This window comes from Myotis myotis, unplaced genomic scaffold, assembly GCF_014108235.1.
Source record: "Myotis myotis isolate mMyoMyo1 unplaced genomic scaffold, mMyoMyo1.p scaffold_m19_p_5, whole genome shotgun sequence".
Classification (NCBI taxonomy): domain Eukaryota; kingdom Metazoa; phylum Chordata; class Mammalia; order Chiroptera; family Vespertilionidae; genus Myotis; species Myotis myotis.
Genome location: NW_023416357.1, coordinates 104,883,326 through 104,907,106, shown reverse-complemented (window position 1 = coordinate 104,907,106; position 23,781 = coordinate 104,883,326). Strand labels below are relative to the sequence as shown.

The 23,781-nt window shown below is 55.6% G+C and overlaps 2 protein-coding genes, 1 non-coding gene and 1 pseudogene across 5 annotated transcripts; 3 read left to right on the top strand and 1 right to left on the bottom strand.

Moving 5' to 3' along the window:
- Positions 1-972: 972 nt before the first annotated feature.
- Positions 973-18,809, top strand: RUSF1 (RUS family member 1). Of its 3 annotated transcripts, XM_036308879.1 has the most exons (14): positions 988-1,245; positions 1,374-1,488; positions 9,047-9,092; positions 10,333-10,365; positions 10,451-10,556; positions 13,150-13,251; positions 14,840-14,910; positions 14,989-15,173; positions 15,254-15,311; positions 15,991-16,061; positions 16,684-16,827; positions 16,917-16,994; positions 17,470-17,598; positions 18,080-18,809. In XM_036308879.1, exons 1-13 carry the CDS (start codon positions 988-990, stop codon positions 17,565-17,567), a joined length of 1,365 nt encoding a protein of 454 aa, XP_036164772.1. In that variant the 3' UTR covers positions 17,568-17,598; positions 18,080-18,809. The 3 variants fall into 3 exon arrangements, with proteins under 3 accessions (XP_036164771.1, XP_036164773.1, XP_036164772.1); XM_036308878.1 differs by having other exon boundaries at positions 973-1,245; positions 17,470-18,809; XM_036308880.1 differs by lacking the exons at positions 16,684-16,827; positions 16,917-16,994 and having other exon boundaries at positions 973-1,245; positions 17,470-18,809.
- LOC118655915 lies at positions 2,246-7,784 on the top strand (annotated as a pseudogene).
- LOC118657190 lies at positions 3,619-3,742 on the top strand. Its single transcript, XR_004967915.1, has one exon. It is a non-coding gene; the product is annotated as a small nucleolar RNA SNORA28 (small nucleolar RNA).
- Positions 17,623-23,569, bottom strand: SLC5A2 (solute carrier family 5 member 2). The gene is made up of 14 exons (XM_036308875.1): positions 23,314-23,569; positions 22,731-22,802; positions 22,555-22,659; positions 21,665-21,829; positions 21,255-21,360; positions 20,944-21,024; positions 20,578-20,807; positions 20,145-20,280; positions 19,839-19,946; positions 19,542-19,692; positions 19,284-19,452; positions 18,990-19,205; positions 18,113-18,242; positions 17,623-18,027 (listed from the first exon to the last, which is right to left on the bottom strand). The coding sequence occupies exons 1-14, from the start codon at positions 23,437-23,439 to the stop codon at positions 17,801-17,803; spliced, it is 2,022 nt and encodes a 673-aa protein (XP_036164768.1). The 5' UTR covers positions 23,440-23,569; the 3' UTR covers positions 17,623-17,800.
- Between the last annotated feature and the right edge of the window lie 212 nt (positions 23,570-23,781).

Sequence of the window (23,781 nt, the reverse complement as noted above, 5' to 3'; positions counted from 1 at the left end):
TGGTTCTATTACCAGTCAGGGCACACACCCTGGTTGTGGGCTTGACCAGTTAGGGGGCGTGCAGGAGGCATGTTCCGCTCCCACACGGATGTTCTCTTTCTCCCTCGCCCTCCTCTCTCTCAATAAAAAGGTATTTTTAAATAATAAAAACTAAAAATTCTGCCCGGCTGGGGTGGCTCAGTGGTTGGGCATGGACCCATGAACCAGGAGGTCAGGGTTGGTTCAGGTCAGGGCACGTGCCCGGGGTTGCGGGCTCGATCCCCGGTAGGGGGCCTGCAGTAGGCGGCAGATGGATGCTTCTCATCATGGATGTTTCTCTCTTTCTCCCTCTCCCTTCATCTCTCTGAAAATCAATAAAGACATTTTTATTTTAGAAAATATTCTGTGGCCCTCGCTGGTTTGGCTCAGTGGATGGCGCCTCTGCCTGCGGACTGAAGGGGCCCAGGTTCAATTCCGGCCAAGGGCACATGCCCAGGCCGTGGGCTCCATCCCCAGTGGGGGGTGTGCAGGAGGCAGCCATCAATGATTCTCTCTCATCATTGATGTTTCTCTCTCTCCCTCTCCCTTCCTTTCCTCTCTGAAATCAATAAAAATATATTTAAAATTAAAAATAAAAATTATGTGGCCACAGCAGGTCTGGAACGCGGCGGTTCCAGATGTTCTCCCCCCACCCCCCACGCCACCCCCCACCCCGTAACTGGAAGTAGCGGGTCTCAGGGATGCGGGTCCCTCCAGGACTCCTCGGGCCGGGGTCCCGTCGCTCCCGCGGCCCAGCTGCAGAGAACAGGGCGGCACCAGACCGGGAGGGGCGGCGGGAGGCGGGGCCGCGAGGCCGGCAGGAATCGCCACGTGGCGGGCTCCACCCAGGCGCCCGCGGAGCCCCGCGGCCCCTCGCGGAGGAAGATTGTCCCTCCGCCGCCGCCGTAGCCGACCGGGCGCAGGCTCCGCCCACGTGCCCGTCCCGCGGGGCGGAGGGGCGTGACCGGGATGGCGGGCCGGGCGGGTGTTGGGGCTGCGCTGTGCTCCGAGCGGTTCGGCTCCCAGGCGGCCCGGGGCTGCAGCGCCGCCGCCGACGGGAGCCTGCGGTGGGAGGCCTGGGGGCGGCGCTGGTGGGGGGGCGCGGGGGGAGCTCCGGGGTCCGCCGCACCCCCTCTCCCGCGCCTGCTGAGCGTGTTCCTGCCGCAGGGCTTCCCCGACAGCGTCAGCCCGGACTACCTGCCCTACCAGCTGTGGGACTCCGTGCAGGTCAGCGCCGGGCAGCGGCGGGCTGGGCAGGCTCGGCGGAGCTGTGACAGGTCCCAGGTGCGCCCCAAGGAGAGCTGCTCGCCCTCCCGCCCCCGAGCCCACGCCTCGCCCTCTCCTCCATTCTCCAGGCCTTTGCTTCCAGCCTCTCGGGCTCCCTGGCGACCCACGCCGTCCTGCTGGGCATAGGGGTGGGAAATGCCAGCGCCTCCGTGTCGGCCGCCACGGCCACTTGGCTGCTGAAAGGTAAGCTGGCCCCTGGAGCCTGACCCGCCGCTGCTCTCAGCCCCGCCGCCTGTGGCCTCTTTTTCCTCCACCGAGAAGCCCAGCTCCCTCTCCCCGTCTCCCACGTTCTGGCCTCCAGCCCCGGGCTGTGCTGGGTGTATTCCTAGAGCCATGCCTGAGTAGGTCCGGGAGCCACGTCTCCCCGGTGCCTAGAACAGGGTCTTGCGTCCTGCTAAAGAAAGAACAAAATTCAGCTGAGTAAATGTTATAGATCTTCATCGGCTTTATTCAGTGACTAGTGGTCCAGTGCACAAAATCTGTGCATTGCACAGGGTCGGTGTTCCTCAGCCTGGCCTGCACCCTCTGGGATCTGGGAACCCTCGGGGGATGTCTGACTGCCGGTTTAGGCCTGATCCCTCTTGCAATCCAGGACCGCTGGCTCCTAACTGCTTGCCTGCCTGCCTGATCACCCCTAACCACTCTACCTGCTGGCCTGCTCACTCCTAACTACCTCTGCCTCTGCCCCACCACTATGGCTTTGTCTGGAAGGTCTAATTAGCATATTACCAGGGTGCTTAGCAGTCTCCCTCAAGTGCAGGAGTAGGTAAAAGGCCTCAGTCTGGGGGTACCGCTGGCTAAGAACCAGCATACTAGTATACTCCTCAAACACCTGCCTATGACCTCAGGAAATACAAATCTGGGACTTGAGCAGCGGCCCCATGGCCGACTGCACCTTTAATCTCTCGCTAGTCATGCCGCCCAGTGAGAAGGCCTCCGTGCCTACAGAGCGAGGCTGCAGGAGGAGGGCATGTGGTTCCAGTGGGGAATGGGGAAGGCTGATATAGTATACCACCACCTTATGTGTTGTGAGAAGCTCCCAACCCTCCTTTCCACAGCCAGCTCCCTTCTTGCCTCTCCCAACTAAGGATCCATGTCCTTCAGCTCAAACAAGTGGGGAATCCTCTGCCTGCTGTATCTGTCCCCTCCGCCGCCCGCTGTATGAGGCCTTTCCGGTTGCGGGTTCTCAGATGGTCCTTGAACGTAATGAGTGCCACTTTCAGTGGAAGGTGTAGTGTAAACCGATAGGCACACCTTCTGTGCAGGACCAGATGGTAGATATTGTACACTCTGTATGCTGTATAGTTTCAGCCACAACAACCGGATTCCGCCATTGTGTCACAAAAACATCCATGGACAAGCTGTTGCTAACCTAAAAGTAAAGGGCCTTCCAAAGTTAAACAAGCATTTATTCGGGATTCCTGCCTCCCTCCCTGACCTTGGCGGTCGAGCCTGCGAGGTGGGGAGCAGCTGGTGGCTCCCGCTCAGCCTTGGGCTGGCTGCAGTCTTCGTCTGAGTGTGGTGGAAGTGCTGGATCCAATAAGATGAGACTTTTGCTACGGCTCCAGGTGGTGGCTTGGCGTTGGTCCAGAGCGATGCCTCAGCCAACCTGGGCGGCATGCCTAGCGAGAGATTAAAGGTGCAGGCGGCCACCGGGCCGCTGCTCAAGTTCCAGATTTGTACCTCCTGAGGTCATAGGCAGGTGTTGGGGAGTATCTGCTGGTTACTAGCCAGCGGTACTCCCAGACATCCACACTGAGGTAGAGAATTACCTCCCTCAACCAATATATAGACACATAGCATCTTTCCTGTCCTCTTCAAACTAGTATCAATAGGCTGAATAGTTGTTGGCGAGGATCCTTTTGCTTTCTTTGGCAAGCAAGCTCCTAGTATCTGGCAGTGGGACTCAGAAAATAAGGTCTGTGCATGTATGATGGTTTTTCTTCTTGAGCAACATGTTTGAGAAACAGAGTATGTCAACTGTGCATTTGAGATAACTTTCAGTGATGGCCTGTGTGGTCCAAGCTGGAGTCTGGTCACCTTCCATCCATGCAGCAGCGCACTCAAATTCTTGACAGTGAAATGAAGCCCGGCCCTAGCTGGTGTGGCTCAGTGAATAGAGCGTCGGCCTTCGGACTGAAGGCTCCCGGGTTCAGATCCAGTCAAGGACACATGCCCAGGTTGCAGGCTTGATCCCCAGTGGGGGGTGTGCAGGAGGCAGCCAATCAATGATTCTCTCATCATTGATGTTTCTATCTCTCTCTCCCTCTCCCTTCCTCTCTGCATAAAAAAATATATTTTTAAAAAATGTGCAAGCAACACTCTGTGGCAGATGATCGACACTGTCTGACACAATTTGAGCTTGCTACAGCAACAAAGTCTAACCTATTCCGGTGCTCTCCTCTATGAGACAAGCCGTTACATAGACTTAGACAGTGTTAAATTAAGTTAAATTAAAAAAAAAAATGAAGCCCAGTGTGCATATGGATTCAATCCCTTATCATCGATCATAGCCCACCTGTCAGCACTGAAAACTCTTTTACATTAAGGGATTTTGCAAGAGCAATGTGACTGACATTATGAAGACCTGTACTGAAGACAGTAAGCTGTTACTACAGACCAGATGCTTTCGTAGAGAGAAATGTCGACTGGTTGCCTCCTGCACTACCAGGGATCGAGCCCACAACCTGGGCATATGCCCTGATGGGGACTCAAACTGGCAACCTTTCAGTGCACGGAATGGTGCCCAACCAGCTGAGCCACACCAGGGCAGACCAGATGGTAGACTCAGTGTACCTCTTGGAAAACCTCAATGCAAGACAGGCTTTCAGTGCTGGCACATTTTGGAATTCTGCACATTGGTGGAGTGCAATAATAACTGTATGGTTATTACCGCCCCCCCCCTTCCACTCAGTTAATTTTTTTTAAATGCAAGCATTACTGCTTGTACCTTTTTTCCTTAGTCATATTTGAAATAGTAGCAAAATGAGTTAGAATTTGATTTTTTTTCAAAGATATCTGTTATGATTTTTATATGAATTTTCCTTTTTTATAGCTTAGCATTGATCTTTTTGGGGATACAGCTGAAGTTCTCAAATACTTTGTGAGTTTATCAGGCATCTCTAATTTGGTCATGTCCAACTTACACAGGTTTCAAAATGCTGAAATGCTGGGGAGAGATCCTTTTAATTGATGTTGGAGGGAGAGAGGAGCATCAATCCACTGCCTCCGGCATGCACCCCAATAGGATTGAACCCACAACTTGGGGAAGTGCCCCGCCTGGAAATCAGACTGATGATGACCTGATGCACGGGATGATGCTCAACTAACTGAGCCACACTGGCCAGAGCAAGAGACCAACTGTTTTCTTTCTTTTTTTTAATATGTTTTTATGATTTTAGAGAGAAAAAGAGAGAGAGAGAAACATCGATCGGATTGAACCCGCAACCTGACTATGTGCCCTGATTGGGAATTGAACCTGCAACCTTTTGGTGCACAGTGTGATGCTCAACCAACTGAGCCACACTGGCCAGGGCCCAGCTGCTTTTTGAGTCCTGTTATAGTTCAAGTGTGTTGCCTTGACCAATCTATTGAGTTGATTAACTGGGCCTTTATCCCTAACTCAGTAAAAAACTAAGCAGATATAAGTTAAATAAAACTTAGAATTTATTGTCCAGCATACCTGTTAGCAATGTATTTAACAGTCATCTGCTTACATTTTTATTTTTGACTGACAGATTTCAAAAGGCGTATACTTTAGATTCACACACAAATAATAGATCATTTACCATTTTTAGGATAATTGAAACTGACCTCACCAGAAAATTTAGGTGAATTTCTTTACAACATTAATATTAAATGACCGGGGATCACTTGTCTAATTTAATTTGCCTAACATATATCAGAATTTTATTATATTTGAGGAACAAAATTGAAATTTTTTATTCAGTGAATTTAATATCTTTTCAGCATTCTAAAAAGACTCTAAGCCCCGGCCGGTTTGGCTCAGTGGATAGAGCGTCGGCCTGCGAACTGAAAGATCCCAGGTTCGATTCCGGTCAAGGGCACATGCCCGGGTGGTGGGCTCGATCCCCAGGGGGGACTTGCAGGAGGCAGCCGATCCATGATTTTCTCTCATCATGGATGTTTCTATATCTTTCTCCCTCTTCCTTCCTCTCTGAAATCAATAAAATATATATTTTAAAAAATACTCTAAGAATAATTTAGCAGAAATATGACCATAATGTAGAAAAATATTCACATAGCAATAGCCATAACATACTTCGGCCTCCATATAGGAATAGAAGAAGTGATCGGTCCAGATTTGTTAGTGGAAATCAAGGGGTTTATGGAGAAATTAGGAGATAATTCAACATCGGGTCCACCAAACACTTAGCACAACCGTATACGTTGTGTTGAATGCATGTCTGGGAATGATCACGGTTGTGACAGACTCGAGGTGGACCATGCTGTAATCTCTGGCTGACAGGAAGTTAGTCGGCAGAAAATGGATTAAAATGCCTCATCCTTTTTATGAAGTCTGCAGAGCTGTTAACCTAAGTTCATATAGTGCAAGAGACGATACAGTTTAAGCTGGGGCCTTACTTCCAGGTTGTTAGTATTCAGGTGTAAGAACATTTTGCTGTCTCGGACTAGGGCTAACACCTTGTCAGCTTGGTTTGTGCCAGCTCACACTTCCTATCTTCTGCAAGTGGAACACACTGCCCAGTGTGTCCAGGGTCTTTCTTCCTCTAGTGCAGCGGTTCTCAACCTGTGGGTCGCGACCCCTTTGGCGGTCGAACGACCCTTTCACAGGGGTCGCCTAAGACCATCCTGCATATCAGATATTTACATGACGATTCATCACAGTAGCAACATTACAGTTATGAAGTAGCAACGAAAATAATTTTATGGTTGGGTCACACCATGAGGAACTGTATTTAAAGGGCCAGAAGGTTGAGAACCCCTGCCTAGACCAGTGGTGGCGAACCTTTTGAGCTCCGCTTGTCAGCATTTTGAAAAACCCTAACTTAACTCTGGTGCCGTGTCACATATAGAAATTTTTTGATATTTGCAACCATAGTAAAACAAAGACTTATATTTTTTATATTTATTTTATATATTTAAATGCCATTTAACAAAGAAAAATCAACCAAAAAAATGAGTTCGCATGTCACCTCTGACACACGTGTCATAGGTCCGCCATCACTGGCCTAGTGACAGTAAACCTTTTAGACGTCAAATGTTCCCATGTATCTGACGGGGATTTGATTCTAGCTTTTCCGTGTTTGCCTTAGGTGAATAAATCGTCATTTAGAGAATAGCTTTCGGTAGCTTAGACTGTGATAAAACTCAGCTATTTAGTTGATACTCACCTCAATACTGTTGTTTTATCTTTAGCCATATTGAAATCCAGGATTTAATGGAGTTTAGTGAAAAACTAGTGGGAAGCGTGAATATAAAAAACATCAAGTTTAAATGAAGCCAGTTGGAATATAGCTTTATTCTTAGCGTTTCAGAATTTGTTAGTTGCTTACAAATTTGTGTGGCTCTGCAGTTTATAAATGTCTTTGTACTATGTATATATTTCTAAATGTATTTTTATTGATTTCAGAGAGGAAGGGAGAGAGATGGAAGCATCAGTGATGAGAGAATCATTGATCGGCTGCCTCCTGCATGCCCCACAGGAGGGATCAAGCCCGAAACCCGGGCATGTGCCCTGACCCGGAAACGAACCATGACCTCCTGGCTCATAGGTCAGGGCTCAACCACTGAGCCATGCCAGCTGGGCTCTTTGCATTGTATTAATTAGTAGAACATGACACCGGGTTGACTAATGTTATTGGGTTTGTACCATAGTTGCTATTGTGGAAGAAATTATTTGTTAGATTAATTTTTTTAACGTTAAAAAAAAAGAATAGCTGTGGGAAGCATTGATCCAGGCAGAAGCCCAAATCCAATTAGGAGGCAAATGCCATGGATGTGAGAAGGGGAAGGAAACAATTACATCCGTAGAAGGAAGGCGTTTCTGTGAGTGCAGATAGCAATGTAGTGGTGCCGATTCTTAGCAGTGTTTAATTTTCAGTCGCAGTCATAGTATCTGCTTTCTTGTTTTCTTTGCAAACAGTTCCTTAGGCACAAGGTTGCTTTAGTTCCAGTCTAAAGATTATTTTCCTTTGCTTTAACTTTCTAAAGGTTTGAGGCTTAAGACATGCCGGGCAGTTCCTCTGGGATGGCAGCTCCAGGTCCATTTTGTTTTCCGTTTGTTTGTTTGTTTTACACTGTAAATGAATGGGCACAGCTGTGTTCCAGTGAAATGTTATTTACAAAGACAGGGATTGAAAGCCCACACGCTTGGGCTAAATCTGTTTTTCATACTGACTGCTGTTCTTTTGCTCTTACACTGCATTTGGAGCCTGGAGCCGTCATTTCCCGGGTCACTGTGGTATCCCCCTGTCTCTGTGCCTGGCACAGAGTAGGTAGCCAGTAAGCATCTGTTGCGCAAATGAAAGTTGGCTGATTCCAGAGACTTCTCTGACTCTTTCTAGCCTGAGGAGGCCTCTCCCTCTGCCCCACACCCCCAGTTCTCTGTCACCAACCTGCAGCTCACATCCTTTTTATGTATTTGCATTCTACTGACCACCTGTGAACCTGCTGCCCAGCCTGAGAGCCAGAGTATCAGCAGCCACCCCTGAACTTTCCACACAGCCTCCTGCTCTTTGTAGTGGTTTTGCCATATAGACATAACCCTAAGCGCCACATTGTTTAGTTTTCTTTGTTTTAGAGCTTTATGAAAAGTACTAGTGGCCCGGTGCATGAAATCCATGTTGGGGTGGGGGGGGAGTCCCTCAGCCCAGCCTGCACCCTCTCCAATCGGGGACTCCTTGGGGGGTGCGGAGGGTGTCCAACTGCCCTCTCACAATCTGGGACCGCTGGCTCCTAACCGCTCACCTGCCTGCCTGCCTGATTGTCCCTAACCCCTCTGCCTGCCTGCCTGATCGCCCCTAATTGCCCTGCCCTGCCGGCCTGATCTCACCCCTAACTGCTCTCCCCTGCTGACCTGATTGCCCCTAACTGCTTTTGCCTGCCTGATCATCCCTAACTGCCCTCCCTTGCTGGCCTGATTTCTCCCCCAACTGCCCTCCCCTGCTGGCCTGATCTTGTTCCTCAACTGCCCTCCCCTGCTGGCCTGATTGCCCCTAACTGCCTCTGCCTCAGCCCCCTCCCACCATGGCTTTGTCCGGAAGGAAGTCGGACGTCCGGAAGATGGCCGGTCGACGTGGCCTAATTAGCATATTACCCTTTTATTAGTATAGATACTGTGCTGTATACAGTCTTCATGGCTGACTTTCATGTCAGGTTTTACCAGGAGTCAGCCGTGCTGATGTGAGTAGCTGCAGTCCATCCGCTTTTCACGAAAAGCTGTCTGATGTGCCACTGAGTGAATGTACCAGAACTCACCTGTGCATTCCGCCAACGAGCATTTGTGTTTTCTCAGCTTTTGTTGTTATGAACACTGCCGCAGAGACTCTTCCTGGCCCGTGGTGCACATGGTACAGCGTTCTCTGGGTGTGACAGAACTGCTAAGTCCAGGCGCTTCTGCCCGTCCTGCAGCTATGTCTGTCTAGAACTTACCGTGCCAGGCTACACGTCCAAGGACAGTGACGCACGGCGCCAGGGTCTGCCAGGCCCCACGGGCTCCAAGCTTTTCTCATTCCTCACCAGTGCCTCTCTCCCCCAGATTCAACTGGCATGCTGGGCCGCATCATCTTTGCCTGGTGGAAGGGGTGAGTTTGTCTTCCAGGTCAGAAACTTCTGGCCACTCTCCCCACAGTGGTCATATCTGTCTGGGCCCTGGCTGTATTTTCAGCTCCACCTCTCTCCTACCAGTTTCCAGTCATCAGGATCCCCGTCTGACATGGGATCCATGTCACCATTTATCTAGAAGGGATTAAAGGTTTTGTGCCGCCTGCTTCCTCCTTAGGTCAGTACTGGGCAACCTCAGTGATTGAGTGTCTTCTGTTAATTGTGATTGTGGGGTGCAGTGAGATAGTTTATGCTCAGTGCTTAGCACATTGCGTGGCACATAATATGTGCCAGTGAACATGGGCTGCTATTAACTAACGTGCCTCACAAGCTCCTGTATGTCATCTCTAATCCTCATAACTTTTTAGAGGAGGGTTGAATGTGTACATTTCACAGGTGTGAAGCAAACCTAGAGAGGGAAGTTACCCATGTCACACAGCTCATAACAGTGAGGTGGGACTTGAACCTAGAGCTGTACTCTCTGTGGCAGCCGCAGGCTGCTTCTGGGCAGAGCCCTAGGCCAGGCCCATGTGTTCGTCAGGGGTTCCCCATGTGTGTCCATCCCCCACCCAGGAGGCTCCCTCTCCCTCTGGGAGATTTCAAGTTAAGGGTCAGAGCTAATGCTGCAGATTCTCAGCTGTGCTGGGGCTGCAACATCTCCTGCACTGGGGAGTGGTCCCAGGGGTGTGTGCATGGGCCAGGGATCACTGCCCGGCAGCAGAGGTGAGCACTGTGGTGCTGTGTAGCTGAAATACCCTGGCCTGGATGTCAGAACCTGGCTCTCTCCTGGCCTGTCCCCCACTCTCCATGTGATCCCAGGGGAGTCATCTCCCTTCTCTGGGCTGATGAGCTGTCAAATGCAGGGCTACACTAAATATAGTGTTTACCAGTCCAAAATATGGGGACTTCTTGGTGGGTCTCCTCAAAGCAGGAGGAAGGGGGAGGAGACGGCAGAGGGGCCCAGGGCGAGCCTCTCTCAGCAGGGGCCCAGAGGGTGGGGTGCAGGATTAGTAAGGGGGAGCACTAAGTGACCCCCAGGACCCTCCCAGCTAATGGTGGCGTTCCAGGCAGCAGTGACAGGGTGTTGGGACAGATGTCTGCCGGGTGTGGGTTTTCCCGAGCCCTTCAGACCGTACCGTGGCCTGAGGAGGGCCAGCACTGCCCACAGGACGTGTTTTCGTCTGGAATCCAAATTGCAAACCAACCTCTCCTCCCCAACAGGAGCAAACTGGACTGTAATGCCAAGCAGTGGAGGTGAGGAGCTGGGACTAAGGGAAGGGGAGTGTTCTATTGTGAAGGTCTCTCACCTCTGACCTCTAACCTCTGACCCTTTCCCCAGGCTTTTTGCTGACATCCTCAACGATATAGCCATGTTCCTCGAGATTATGGCTCCCATATTACCAATCTGTTTCACCATGACCATCTGCATCAGCAATCTGGCCAAGGTACTCACCTGGGGCATCCCTCTACCCAAGACACGTGCCTTAGTGGTGCCGTGTGGGCTCACTTGGGGCCCACAGTGAGCCCAGCCTGGGCCCTTTGTTCCGGGCACTTCTAGAAAAGTGAAAAGGTTCAGATGCTCCTACCCAGACCCAGCCGTACTCTGATCCTTCTTCAGCCACAGCCTCTGGTGGCTCCCAGTCTGCAGTGGTACCTGCAGCCGCGGTACCGGTGAGGGAGCTCTGAGCTGGGAGAGGAAGGGCGCTCCTGTGCCGGCATCTTCGGACCAGCTCCCTGGCTGCCTTTCATTCTCTCAGGAACATATTTATTGAATACCAGCTGCATGTTTGGCACAGAATGTGGGTCCTCCTGTCTTTGGACAAAAGCCACAAAATTAAATAAGTTTATAGAATTATAGCTCCAGATCAGGGGTCCTCAAACTATGGCCCGCGGGCCACATGCAAATACAAATATTGTATTTGTTCCCGTTTTGTTTTTTTACTTCAAAATAAGATATGTGCAGTGTGCATAGGAATTTGTTCATAGTTTTTTTTAAAACTATAGTCCGGCCCTCCAATGGTCTGAGGGACAGTGAACTGGCCCCCTGTTTAAAAAGTTTGAGGACCCCTGCTCCAGATGGTCCAGATGAGAAGTGGAGGGGCAAGAGGGCTCAGCAGTGAATGGGGCCCAGTGAGGGATGGAGGAGGTCCCCAGGGACTGGGCCTGAAGAATGAGTGGAAGGTGCAGGGTGGCAGGTCTGAGCAGAAGGAAGTGGGGGTCACGGTCCAGCGGTAGGGCAGACAGCGCAGACTGGTGGTGAGGCGAGGGCCAGTGGGGCGAATGCGAGCTCTTGGTCCCGGCCTGGCCGCTCCCCTCACAGGTCCTTTAGGCCGCTCCATCCAGATGAGGAAGCGGAAGCCCAGCAAGATTCCGAAAGAGCTTGGCCAGTCTTCACTCAGGACGAAGCTCCAGGCCCAGAACAAAGATTCCTAAGAAGCCTGAGACCCATCTCAAAGCCCCTCCCTCATTCAGTCGCTCTGGAGCCGTGCCGCTTCTGCTTCCGCACTGCTGCCAGGTGCAGACACGCACTCACGGTGGGGACTCCGCCTCCCTGGCCCATGCACTCAGTGCCTCGAGCATCCCCTCAGCCCCGGGGAGACCCCAGAGAGCATCTCTGGATGCTGTGGAACATGCTTCAGGTTCCGCCCTGAGCTCCGCCTGTGGGGCCTAGGTCTCTGTGTAAGGGACTAGAACAGGGCCCTGAACTCCCCCACCCTCCTCTCTCTCCCTCCACCCCTCTCAGGGACACTAAGTAGAAGCCTGGCTGTCAATCCATGCCATCTCCTCCCCTCCCCGTCACCCTCAGCTAAATCTCCATTCACTTCTGTTCTTTTCCCCCCTGAACCTCTCCATCCATTCACTCCATCTCCATGCCACCCGGGGGCTCCTCGCTGCTGAAAAGCACAGTTGCTTCCTAGGTGGTCTCTCCATTTCTGTTCTCACCCTCTTCGTCCTCAGAGCAGCCCAGTCATCCTTCTAAGAGTGGAAACCAAATCAGCTCACTGCCCGCCCATTGCCTTTAGGATAAAGACTTGTACAGGGTTGCGAGGTTCCGCGTGATTGGGTCCCCGCCAGTCACTCCAGCTCGTTTTGCTCTGCGTTCCTCTTACCTTTGACCAATTGATTTCCCCTGCCCACATCACAGCGTGTTTGTTTGCCGTCTCCTGATGCATAAGCTTCCTGAGGCAGGGGCTGAGCCTGGATTGTACCACACCATTCCGTCTCGCCTGACAGCTAACAGGGGTTTGATCAGTAGGGGCAGAATGAAGGTGATCAGTGACCCTCATCAGCTGATTAGCTTTAGATCTCAGAGGGAGAGCTCCAGGTCCCCTTTGGAGGTCAGGGCCACCTGTGTGGCCTCTGGACTGGCCTGGAAGTTGGCTGGGCCTGCACTGGGGCAGGGCGAGAGTGGAGTTGGTTCCAGGCAGGCAGGATGCAGCATGAAGTTGGAAAGCAGATGGCCTGGGTGCTCAGCCAGGGCAGGGTGCAGCCAGAGCAGAAGCTGGAGGGCAGAAGCTCTGGGCTAAGGACGGTTTGGGGCCTCTGCCTTGGAGAGAGAAACTAAGTTCCCCTGGGGTGGGGCCCGCAGGGTGGTATGGCAGGAGAACGTGAGTTTTCTCCTGGAACAAGACGGGAGGTGGGCCTGGTGGAGGTGCAGAGAGAGAACCAATTCACGGCAGCATTCAGGGTTTGGCTCTAGGGCAGCGGTTCTCAACCTGTGGGTCGCGACCCCTTTGACGGTCGAATTACCCTTTCACAGGGGTCGCCTAAGACCATCCTGCAGATCAGATATTTACATGACGATTCATCACAGTAGCAACATTGCAGTTATGAAGTAGCAACGAAAATAATTTTATGGTTGGGTCACAACATGAGGAACCGTATTTAAAGGGCCAGGAGGTTGAGAACCACTGCTCTAGGGTCACCAGAGCCTGGTTTTCTCAAGCTGGTTTGAGCCATTTACTTGGCTCACCCACAGAAGTGTCTGTGTTCACAGCTAGGGCCACTCTGACCTTCACCCCTCCCTGTCCCCGCCAGTGCATCGTGAGCGTGGCTGGCGGGGCCACTCGGGCTGCACTGACCATGCACCAGGCCCGGAGAAACAACATGGCCGACGTGTCAGCCAAGGACGGCAGCCAGGTGAGCAGCAGGGCTGGAGGGACGGCGTGGGGGAGGGGGGGGGGGGGGGGTCGCAGGCCAGGTCACAGTTCGGGAATGTGGAGAGAAGCACCTGAGTGCTCGGGGGAGGGGTGGGAGGCCGGCCGGAAGAAATGTGGGTGCTCCCTGCTCTGACTTTCAGGACGGGTGGTCCGGTGTGAGGGCCCGGGCTCTGGGGGCAGTAAGTCCAAGCTGGCCACCCCAGCCTCTGCCCATCGCCCCTGTGGCAAGAATGAGCCCTGGCCCTGGCCCTCTTTAGGCCATGCCCCCACTCTGGGAGGAGGACCTTCTGATCATGTGAGGCCCACAGGTTAAAGCTCGTGGCCACTCAAAAAGTGCTCAGCATGCGAGGTGGCTGGGGTCACTGACTGGCCACAGGCACCCACTCAGCAGTTTAGAGGCCTCTGGCCCAGCCCCTCAGCTGACCAGGGGAGCCTGAAGTGGGGGTGTCGCCACCCCCACAGGCTGAACACTACCGTCCCCCTTGGTCCTCATGCTAAGTGCTTAAGTATATTGCATCATGTAACTCACACCGACCCTAGAAGGTCCATGTTGTTACTACCCCTGAACACGTCCCAGGTCGCCCTGTGCTGTGTTACTGCCTCTGTGAACGGAGGAAGCCGGGAGCCTTGGGAAATACGCTTGGGGTGGGAGGGGCTGAGGGGGGAGGAGGAGAGTCGATGAGAGAGAAAAGTGCGGGCCAGGGATGTCAGAAGTGTGGCAGGTTTTCTTTGACACTGAAGCAATCTAGAAGCCTCTCTCCTCTCCAGTTCTACTTTCTGGCCTTTTCTTAAATTGTTTTGTTCAGTTTCTAAATAGAACTTTTTTAAAAAATACATTTTTATTGATTTTAGAGAGGAAAGGAGCAGGAGAGAGAAACATCAGTGATGAGAGAGAATCATTGATCAGCTGCCTCTTGCACGCCCCCTACTGGGGATCGAGCCCACAACCCGCACATGTGCGCTGACCGTGAGGTTGATACTCAACCACTGAGCCGCACCAGCTGGGCAAATTTGCCCTTTTGTAACCACCAAGAAAGCACTTCCCCCACACTGTGGACATTTACTTGCCTAAGCATAGAACTACTCAGCTGACTCCTGCAAAACAAAGAAAATGTTTCAAGGGCATCTGCCAGAGCAGCACCTGGCATCTTTTTTTGATTGTTTGTTAATCCGCACCTGAGGATATTTTTTTCATTGAATTTTAGAGAGAGTGGAAGAGAGGGAGGGAGGGGGGCATTGATGAGAGAGACACATCCATGGATTGCCTCCCATACACCGACCAGGGCTGGGGATTGAACCTGGAACCCAGGTACGTGATTGACCAAGAATCAAACCAGTGACCCGACACTCTAACCACTGAGCACACTGGCCAGGGTGCAGCTGGTATCTTTTAAATGACGGTGCACTCACTAATGATGTTGAAAATTTACCAGGCACCCTCTGTGTGTGGAGCCCTGGGTGGTTCTGGGGCTGGGAGGGATGTTGTGAAAGGCACTCAGGGACACTCACTCAGTCTGGCCTGCAGGGGAGCCGAGCCCTCCAACTCCCACCCATCTGCCATTTTCCAGGAGACACTGGTAAACCTGGCAGGGCTCCTGGTCAGCCTCCTGATGCTTCCCCTGGTGTCAGATTGCCCTAGGTAAGCGAGGGCAAGCGAGGGACGGAGGTGCCTGGCTGGGCCTCTGTCCCTGCCGACCGCCTCATGCTCTCGTTCCAGCTTCAGCCTTGGCTGTTTCTTCCTCCTCACTGCCCTCCACGTCTACGCCAACTACCGCGCCGTCCGAGCCCTTGTCATAGAGACCTTGAACGAAGTCCGGCTCTCGCTGGTCCTGAAGCACTTCCTTCAGCGGGGAGAGGTGCTTGACCCCACCTCAGCCAATCAGATGGAGCCGCTGTGGACAGGTGACCCACCCCTTGGTCTGAAGTTTTATGTCTCTCAGTCTGTCCTCCTGCCTGGGACTCCTGACTCCAACTTCCCACAGGTTTCTGGCCGTCTCTGTCTCTGTCCTTGGGGGTCCCCCTACATCGCTTGGTTTCCAGGTAAGTAGCCCAGTGTCCCACTCATCACTACTGGCCCCCCACTCCCCACACATGCGTCTCATTCCAGTTACACACTGGCCTTCCTTGACCAGACCCCCCTCTGCTTGGGGTCCTTATTTCCACTGAACAGACTTGTGGTCAGCATGGGTGCTTGAGTGCAGTGGGTGTGTAACCGAGAGGAGATACAAAGGGTATATTTGTGCCCTAGCAGGTTGTTCAGTGGTCAAGTGGTCAGAGCATCGGCCCTTGGACTGAGGGTCACTGGTTCGATTCCAGTCAAGGGCTTATACCTCCATTGCAGGCTCGATCCCTGGCCCCAGTTGGGCATGTGCCAGCAGCCAATCAATATAGCTCTCTCACATCGATGTTTTTCTCTCTGTCTCTTCCCCTCCCTTCCACTCTCCCTAAAAAATCAATGAAAAAAAAACTCTTGGGTAAGGATTAACCAAAAAAAAAAGGTTATATTTGTTGGATAAAGGAGTAATGGGTGGATGGGGCAAATGGATGGCTAGATGCAGAAAGGAGGGTGGCTGTGGGGTGTGTGAGGAATGGCTAAGGGATGATGGGAAGTGGGTGAAGGACATGAATAGGCAGTTATGGCTCACAGGTGGCTGTTCATTTGACTGGGTGGTTACCCTGCCTTTGCTTTCTCCTCCCCACTGCACTCCCTTTCCTTCAGTGTCGCTGAGCTGCAGCAACTGGCTGAGGGACACCAAGAACCTTACCTCCTTCGCTGGGACCAGTCTCAAAGTAAGTGTCCCCGCCGTAGACTCTCCGCCTGGGGCCGGCTGCCATTCCTCCAGCTCCAGGCCCGCAGCCCTGCACAGTTTGGAGCCCACCTGGTGCCCTGAGCCAGCTCTTGGCTAAGACTCCAGTGTTCAGTTATAGCCCATGCCCCAGGGCGTTCCCTTTGCGCTCTGTAAAACGGAGCCAGCGGCGCCTGCCTTTTTCCTGCAGTGTGTTTGGAGGGTCCGATAAGATGATACGTAAGAGCACTGTGAACACTGCAGCACACTTACTCAGATAAGGCGGCTCCCTTTAGGTGTCTCAGGGACCACTTTTCTCTCATCCCAAGTCCCTTCTTGAGGAAAAAAGTCCTAAAGTTTACTGTTCCGCTGGTCGTATGTTAAAAGGTGCTTATTCTCATGAGCCATTAAAAACATGCAAAATAAACCCACCTCCGTGAGCCGCAGTGACGTTGTGTTTGGGCCAGAGCATTGGGGGCAGCAGGAGGTGACGTTGGGGAGGAAAGGGGAGACGGCCTTCCACGCCAGCCAAGGCCTTGGGCAGACAGGGATGAAGCGAGGTCATGGGATCAAGAGTGTTTGGGGAGGTGGCCTTCCCTGGTACCAGTCTGTCCCTGGGTCTCCAGATCAGGTACAGGTCGTGCTGAGCCAGGAGGCAGGCCCTGAGACCGTCCTAAGGGCCGCCACACACGGGCTGGTGCTCGGCGCCCTGCGGGAAGACGGGCCCCTCCCAAGAGAGCTGGGCAAGCTGAGGAGCCAGGTGCGGGCAGGTAAGAGCCTCTAGGCTGCTGATGACTCCAGGGGGGGAGAGAGGCTGTTCAGCCTGGGGACCCAAGAACTCTTCTGCGTCTCCATCCAGGCCCTAACACAGAGAGCTGGGTCATCGTCAAGGAGACACACCAGGTGCTGGACGAGCTTTTCCCAGAGTTCTTGAGAGGTAACATCCTGCAGGCTCTCAGCCTCTGAGCCTTCTCCTCAGGGCCCTGCCTGCCCCGCCCCGCCACCTGGGACGAGGTAGATCTGGTTCTCTGTGAGCGGAAGTGTGGGCCTCAGTTTCTGCAGGATGGAGATTAGGATGGTCCCTGAGGCTGTCAGTGCTGTCTCTGTATGTAGTCCCAGTTGGCATTGAAGAACCAGGGTGAAAGGGGGCTCACAGATGACTGGTGCCGATCTTTTATTAGCCGCTGTTCCACCCACCCCTTCTCCATGGCTAGCTCAGTGAGTTCCCGCTGCACCAGATGAGGTGTTAGCCTCATTTTTAGCCAGAAGTCACCCAGCAGAGGCCAGGGAAGCCAGAGCAGGGCATAAGGCCTGTACCCAACCTGTGCCACTCCTTACCACTCTCTCCAGGGTCAGCCCAGCCTCCTCCCCAGCGGCCCCCTAGTACCAACACCCCCATGACCTCTCCCCAGGGCTGCAGGATGCGGGCTGGGAGACTGAGAAGCACCAGCTGGAGGTGGATGAGTGGAGGGCCACATGGCTCCTGTCTCCAGAAAAGAAGGTCTTGTGAGCAGCCCAGATGGAGGCCAGACGGACCTGAAGCAAGAGCATTGGCTGCAGCAGGATGTGGGAAAGGCAGCTTTATTTTTCACGGGGGAACGGCTGTGGCAGGTTGGCCGGGGCCTCAGGAGGTAACTGCCTGCCAGATGGCTTGGGCCCCAGACAGGGACAAGGTAGAGAGAAGAGGAATCACGGCCTTCCTCCTGCCCTGCCTGTGGCTCAGGGTGCCCCGCACAGTCAGCCTCAGGCATAAAAGCCCCAGAGGAAGGTGGCCACGGCCATCATGAGCAGGGCGTTGAGGTTGACCACACGGGCCCAGTGCGGGTCCTCACTGATGTCCTCCAGCCGCCTGGCTGCCGCATCCACCTCCTCCTGGGTGGGGGGCGGGGGACTGCCTGCCCCGCCCCTGCCCATTCCACAGAACCAGAGCAGGCACTGGCGGAGCGGGCCTGGTGCCGGGGGCGGGGGCTCTGGGAGAAATAGAAGCCTGACAGTTAGTGTGAGGGAACTTGCCGCCCTCAGCTCTGCAGCCCCACCTCCTGGGCGGTGCCTCACCCTCCATCTCCACCGTGTGCTCCAGACGCCCGTTCTGTACAGGGGCTGAGGCTGGACCTTCCAGCTCCTCAGCGTCCAGGTCCTCCCGCTCCTCCTTGCTGTGCCGGAGACTGAATACCAGGCGGTGGAGCTGGGGAGAGTGGGAGCAGGGACCAAATGGGAGTTCTGTTTCCCGCCTCAGGCTCTGGTGTCTCCTGTCCACACTGGCACGCCCTATCCTCCCTCTGTCCTGCGGTACGCAGCCCAGGCTCGGTCACTCAAACATGGCCTCTTGGCTGCCCTTGCCCCTCAGGCTAAACAAAGCTCCTCAGCTGGGTGTTTAAAGCTCTTGGCCCTCCTTCACCCAGAGGCTCCTGTCCACTCCAAATTGTAGTACGTAGTCTCCAGGCTCAGTCCTGGCTGTCCCTTCCTGCGGGCATTTGCTCGGATTTCCTCCTGTGGCCTCCCCCCTACTTCTCCGCCCGTGGAATCCTGTCCATCCTCTGGCCCCAACCAGCCCTGCCCTGGGCACTTGCCCTGCAGCACAAGACCAAGCCCTGTTGTGGGCTTTCAGGAAAGTGTCCTGTCCCTCAGCCACCATCAGCCTGTTTTGAGTCACAAAGGCCAGGCCAAGGACTTTGGGAACTTGAATCACTTCCCCTACAATCTTCAAGCCATCTCCCCCAAACCACCTCAAATAAATGTCATTAAATGAAAACATTGTGATGGCTTTGCAAATGCGACTTCAAACTGGGCTCCCCGCCTGCCCTCACCAGCCCTCAGTATAGGAAACCGGGTCCTCTCCACTGGGTGGTCCTGGGAGCTACTGGCGAACAGCGGACAGGGCCACGCCGGCCCACGTGGCACATGCTTGGTGGCCCCCGGAGGCGACACCTACGTGCTTGCGCGGGATGGGCGCTGTGCACAGTGAGATGACGATGGTGAGGAGGCCCGAGCAGACGAAGAGCACGATGGCGAAGTAGAGGTAGTGCACCCCGCAGAGGAGTGCCGGGCATGCGGAGGGTCGAACGCAGCTGCCGGAGCCAAAGGAAAACTCGGGAATAAGGCGCGCCAGGCCCATCAGCAGGCCCCCAATCAGTCCCCAGAAGGCACCCTGCGGGGGAGACGAGCGTCAGCCTTCTCCGAGGCGAGGTCGGCCCTGCGCCAAGCGGACAGCTCCGCGCGTGCTCACCTTCTCGTTGACGCGGGGCACGAAGAGCGCCAGCACGAAGACCGCGGACACGGGCGGCGCCAGGTAGCTGGAGACGGCCTGGATGTAGTCGAAGAGCTGCCCGCCCTGGGCCGCCTGCACCACGGGCAGCCAGGCCACCGACACCGCCACGATGAACACCACCCAGAGCCTGTGGCGGGCGGCCATCAGACTTCCCCGGGCCCCTCTCCCCAGCCCCGCCAGTGCTCCGTCCCCTTCCCGGGGTGACTCGGGCCGCACCGTCCTACTAGCAGCAGCTCGCGGTCCCCCGCGCGAGGCCGCAGGCGCGTGTAGATGTCCATGGTGAACAGGGTGCTGCTGCTGTTGAAGATGGAGGCCAGTGAGGACATCAGCGCGGCCAGCATGACCGCCAGCATGAGTCCTCGCAGACCTGCGGGCCGATGGGAGCAGTGAGTCCCGGGAATGGGGGGGGGGGGGGGGGGGGGCGGGGGGGCTGGGCAGCTGGTGACCCCTCCCCCGTCAGGCTCCAGAGCCGCCCACACTGTGGGCCAGGGCCACCTGTGTGCTCGCCCTCACCGTTGGGCATGAGCTTGACGACGAGCCGCGGGTAGGCGATGTTGGAGCAGCCCACCTCGGTGCCGCACACGCGCTTGCACACCTCGGGCACCACGCACGCCACTTCGTCTGGGGGAGAGGGCACGACACACCTAGGACAGGGCCTGGTCCGGGAACGCAGATCCCTGCAGTGGGGGCTGGGAATCTAACGGAGAGGAGGTGGGAGCCCTGGAGGGAGGTGGGACTGGATGGCCAGGGTCCCACATCTTAGGGGAAGCGGACGCCCCTTCCTTCTGCAGGAAGGGGCCTGGGTGGGGCACACATTACCCGGGTAAAGAATGCGGCTGATCATGCCCGGCATGACCATCAGGAACATGGGCATCAGCTTCAAGTAGCCGCACAGGATGCAGCCCGCCTTGATGTGGGTCAGGTTCTTCCCTGCCAGGCAGCGCTGCACGATGACCTGTGACCCGGGGCGTTCAGCGCCTGTGGCCAGTGCCAGACACCCCGCCTCCTAGGCCTCGCCTCAACTCGCGGCACTAACTCAGGCCCTGCCTGGCTCAGCGTGGCAGCAATTCCGCTCCATGCACAGCCCCTGCGGGTTGGACCCGGCTTCCTCGGGTTTAGCTCCACCCGGCAGGGTTCCCACGGCCTCAGCCCAGCCCCACTGGATGGTTTCAGGCTCCACCCATGTCAGCCCCGCTCACACCAGTTCTGGCTCTGCCCCAGCCTTGCTCCCCACCCAACCCTGACCTCGCACCTGGTCGCTGCACCAGTACCAGCCGGAGACGATGGTCAGCCCCAGGAGCAGCGCAGGCCACGGCAAGTCCCCCGTGACAGGGTCCCGGAGCAGATGGTAGGAGTCGGCCCGGGGTTGGTAGCAGGAGCTGGAGATGTTGCCCACGGCCGGATCCTCCGACACCGTCAGCGACGTCATTGCCCCCAAGTATTTGTCGAAAAGCCCAGAATACCCGCCCACCTCATGGAAGGCTGTGTGGGCAAAACTGTCAGGGGACCGGGCACCCGCGCCAAGGCCCTCCCTAGAACCCACGCCTGGGACTCGTGGTGTGCCAGCTTCCAGCGTGAGCCCTGCCCTCGGCCTCCGCCCCCTCCCCACGGGGCGTACCGTAGCCCATGAGGATGCAGGCGCCCCCGAGAATGACGAAGGTCTGCACGGTATCCGTGTACATCAGCGCCGCCAGCCCTCCTGCAAGGGGCCTGGTCAGTGGGGGCAGCCCGGACAGGCTGCTGCTAGTGCAGACGGCGTGGTTGTTGGAATATGAAAAGGTGCCCCTTCCCAGAGAACACGTTTCAAAGCCATGGCCCACTCCCTGGCTCAAGCACTCGTGAAGCGGAGGCGCAACTGCGAGCAGAGTCAGGCTGCGTGGCTCCTATCACACACCGAGCCCCTCCCTTCCCTACGCCCCCCACGGCCACCTGTCACAGTGTAGACCATGGTGATGCCCAGGAGCGCGATGACGGAGGCGTAGATGTTCCAGCCGAGAGCCTGTTGAATGAATACCGCCCCCGAGAACATGTCCACCTGGGGGAGGAGCGAGCAGGCAGGTCAGGCCCAGAGGCCGGGGCAGGGGCGCAGTTCCATCTCCTGCCCAGACCACAGCGCTGGGTGGTCACGCCTCAAAGGCGCACTCATTTTTCCATACCCTGACCTCCCCAGGTCTCACCCACGGTGGCCGTGGCCCCAGAAATGCATGACTCCCAACCCCCATCGGGACCTCACGTCCACTTCTCCTTGGTCCCGCCCCCTCCAGGACTTTCCAAAGCGCTTCCATCCGCGGCCCCGCCCTTCCAGGGCCCTGGCCCGCCCGCCCGCCTCGCGCGCGCACCGAAATCTTGGTGAAGATGTACAGAAAGAGCGAGAGCACGGACAGGTAGAGGCGGATGCGATGGCCGCCGAAGCGCTTGCGCAGGTACTGCGGCATGGTAATGACGCCCGCCGTCAGGTACACCGGCACGAAGAGCCAGCCGAGCAGCAGCACCACAAACAGCGCCTGCGGGCACAGGGCAGCTGGGCGACTCCCAGTCCTAGACCCCGCCTGCAGCGCCTCCTACCCCTGAGGGTATGAGACCCCTCTCTCCTTCTTGGGCTTTTCACTAGAGCCCTCCTTGCCTCCCAGGCCACCACCCCTGGCCAGTCCTTCCCAAGAGGTCCCTGCCCCTGACCCCCAAGCACTGGAGTCCAAGCACAGACCCCTCAGCCTGACCCCAGCTCCGCCAGGAAGGGCTGCTTCCCCTCCCCTCCCACCCCAGGAAACCAGGGAGGCTCAGCTCAGAGGCCTCCTCCTCCAGGAAGCCCTGAGCGCAAAGCCCTGACCGCCCCAGCTTTCCAAGGCGCGCCTCAGTCACAGAGCCTTGTCTCCCACTTCTGCAAGGACTTTAACTCGGCCCAGGGACCTCATAGGCCACACTTCCGAGAGCATCGGAACAAGCACTTCACTGTCGCTGAGGCTGTGCACCCCACTTTGGAGAGGAGTACATAGGCCATGGAGGTAGGGGCTGGTCCCGGCTCACATGGCAGGTCAGCAGCAGGACCTACCCCTGCCCTGAAAGTGGTCATTTCCTACTTCCCTCTGCTTCCAAGCTGGACCCGTGACCCTCACCTGAAGCCAACCTCACCCACAATCAGTCTCACACCCGCCCTGCCCGAGCCTCCCTAGGCGTACCCTTCCAGGGGTTCCCACTGAGGGTGGGGGTTACTGGCAAAAAGGGGGCTCACATTCCACTCAAATCCAGCCACAGCCAAGCCGCTGGCAGCACCAGTCCCCGCCAGGCCCACAAAGTGGCCACTGCCGATGTTGCTGGCAAAGAGAGAGGCCCCGACCTGGGCAGCCGGGGGCACGGTGAGCAGGATGCTTCTCTAGCCCCCTCTGCCCCCACAGCCCGCTCTCTCACCGGCCACCACACCATGCTCCGTCCAGCCAGGAAGTAGCCGCCCACGGTGCCTCTGTTGGTTCTGCACATGGACTGGGGGACAGGAGTTGGGGGAGACCTGGGCTCAGGGCGCGTCTTTGGACCTCATTAGCCTTCTCAACACATTCCTCAGCCTTGTTTCAGGCTGAAGATTAACCCGCGCTCTGCTCCCCAATGGTTCACACCCCACCCCCACAACCTCTTCCCGGCCCCCAGAGCCACCCAAGCCCTAAGCTGTTGTCCAGCTACCCAAGCCTGACTTTTCCGGGGCCCTGGTTCAGGCCATGGGCTTCTGTCAGCCATGACATAGATGGCGAACAGAGGCCTCACTTAGAATGCTGTCCCCGAGGACAGCCAACCAAGGATGGGAGGCAAAGAAGAGTGGTGATTAGGCCTCTTACGGCTATCAAAAGATTTATATGGGGGGACAAGTCTCCCCCCTCCTTTCCCAAGCACCTGGTTTCTCCCTCAAGGATCTAGGCATCCTGCCCCTACTGCCACCTGCAGTTTCCCTGTGCCAGGCCCCAGAAACCTGGCCCCAGCAGCACCCCCCCCAACTTCTCACCCACAAGCCGACACCAATGACCAGCAGGAAGTAAGCAGCAATGACCACGATGTCAGCAGGGTTGTCGATTAAGACCCTCTGCTCCTCCAGCTCTGGCGCCAAGCTTGCCTCTGTGTAGTCCTCCATTCTGTCCAGGATCTGCCCCTCAAGGGACCAGCCCCGGGGTTCTCTCAGGGGAGGGGTTAATGGTTACCTCAGGTGCAGTGAGCTGACAAATCACCCAGGCTTTGTCCCCCCTCCCCGCCTTTGTTTAGCTGAATCAGGTCACATCAAGACCGAAGGCTGGTCCTGGGGAGGTGGACCCTTTCAAGTTCAGGAACACTCCTTCCTGGGCCTCAGCCCCTACCTCTTCCCTAGTGCCTCAGGCTCAAAATCACCCCCTAAAACACGCCAACTTTTCAGCCTTGACCTAGGGAGTCTGGCTGAGTCAGCCCCTGGTTCTGACCAATCCAGAGGGATCATCTTCAA

Coding starts and splice junctions, on each gene's coding strand:
- SLC5A2 (XM_036308875.1), bottom strand. CDS start 23,439: ATGGAGGACTACACAGAGGCAAGCTTGGCGCCAGAGCTGGAGGAGCAG. Junction 21,025..21,254: donor CATGGTCTACACTGTGACAG/GTGGCCGTGGGG, acceptor GGCCCCTTGCAG/GAGGGCTGGCGGCGCTGATG. Junction 20,808..20,943: donor CTGCATCCTCATGGGCTACG/GTACGCCCCGTG, acceptor TTGCCCACACAG/CCTTCCATGAGGTGGGCGGG.
- RUSF1 (XM_036308878.1), top strand. CDS start 988: ATGGCGGGCCGGGCGGGTGTTGGGGCTGCGCTGTGCTCCGAGCGGTTC. Junction 13,252..14,839: donor CAGCCAAGGACGGCAGCCAG/GTGAGCAGCAGG, acceptor GCCATTTTCCAG/GAGACACTGGTAAACCTGGC. Junction 16,062..16,683: donor TCGCTGGGACCAGTCTCAAA/GTAAGTGTCCCC, acceptor CTGGGTCTCCAG/ATCAGGTACAGGTCGTGCTG.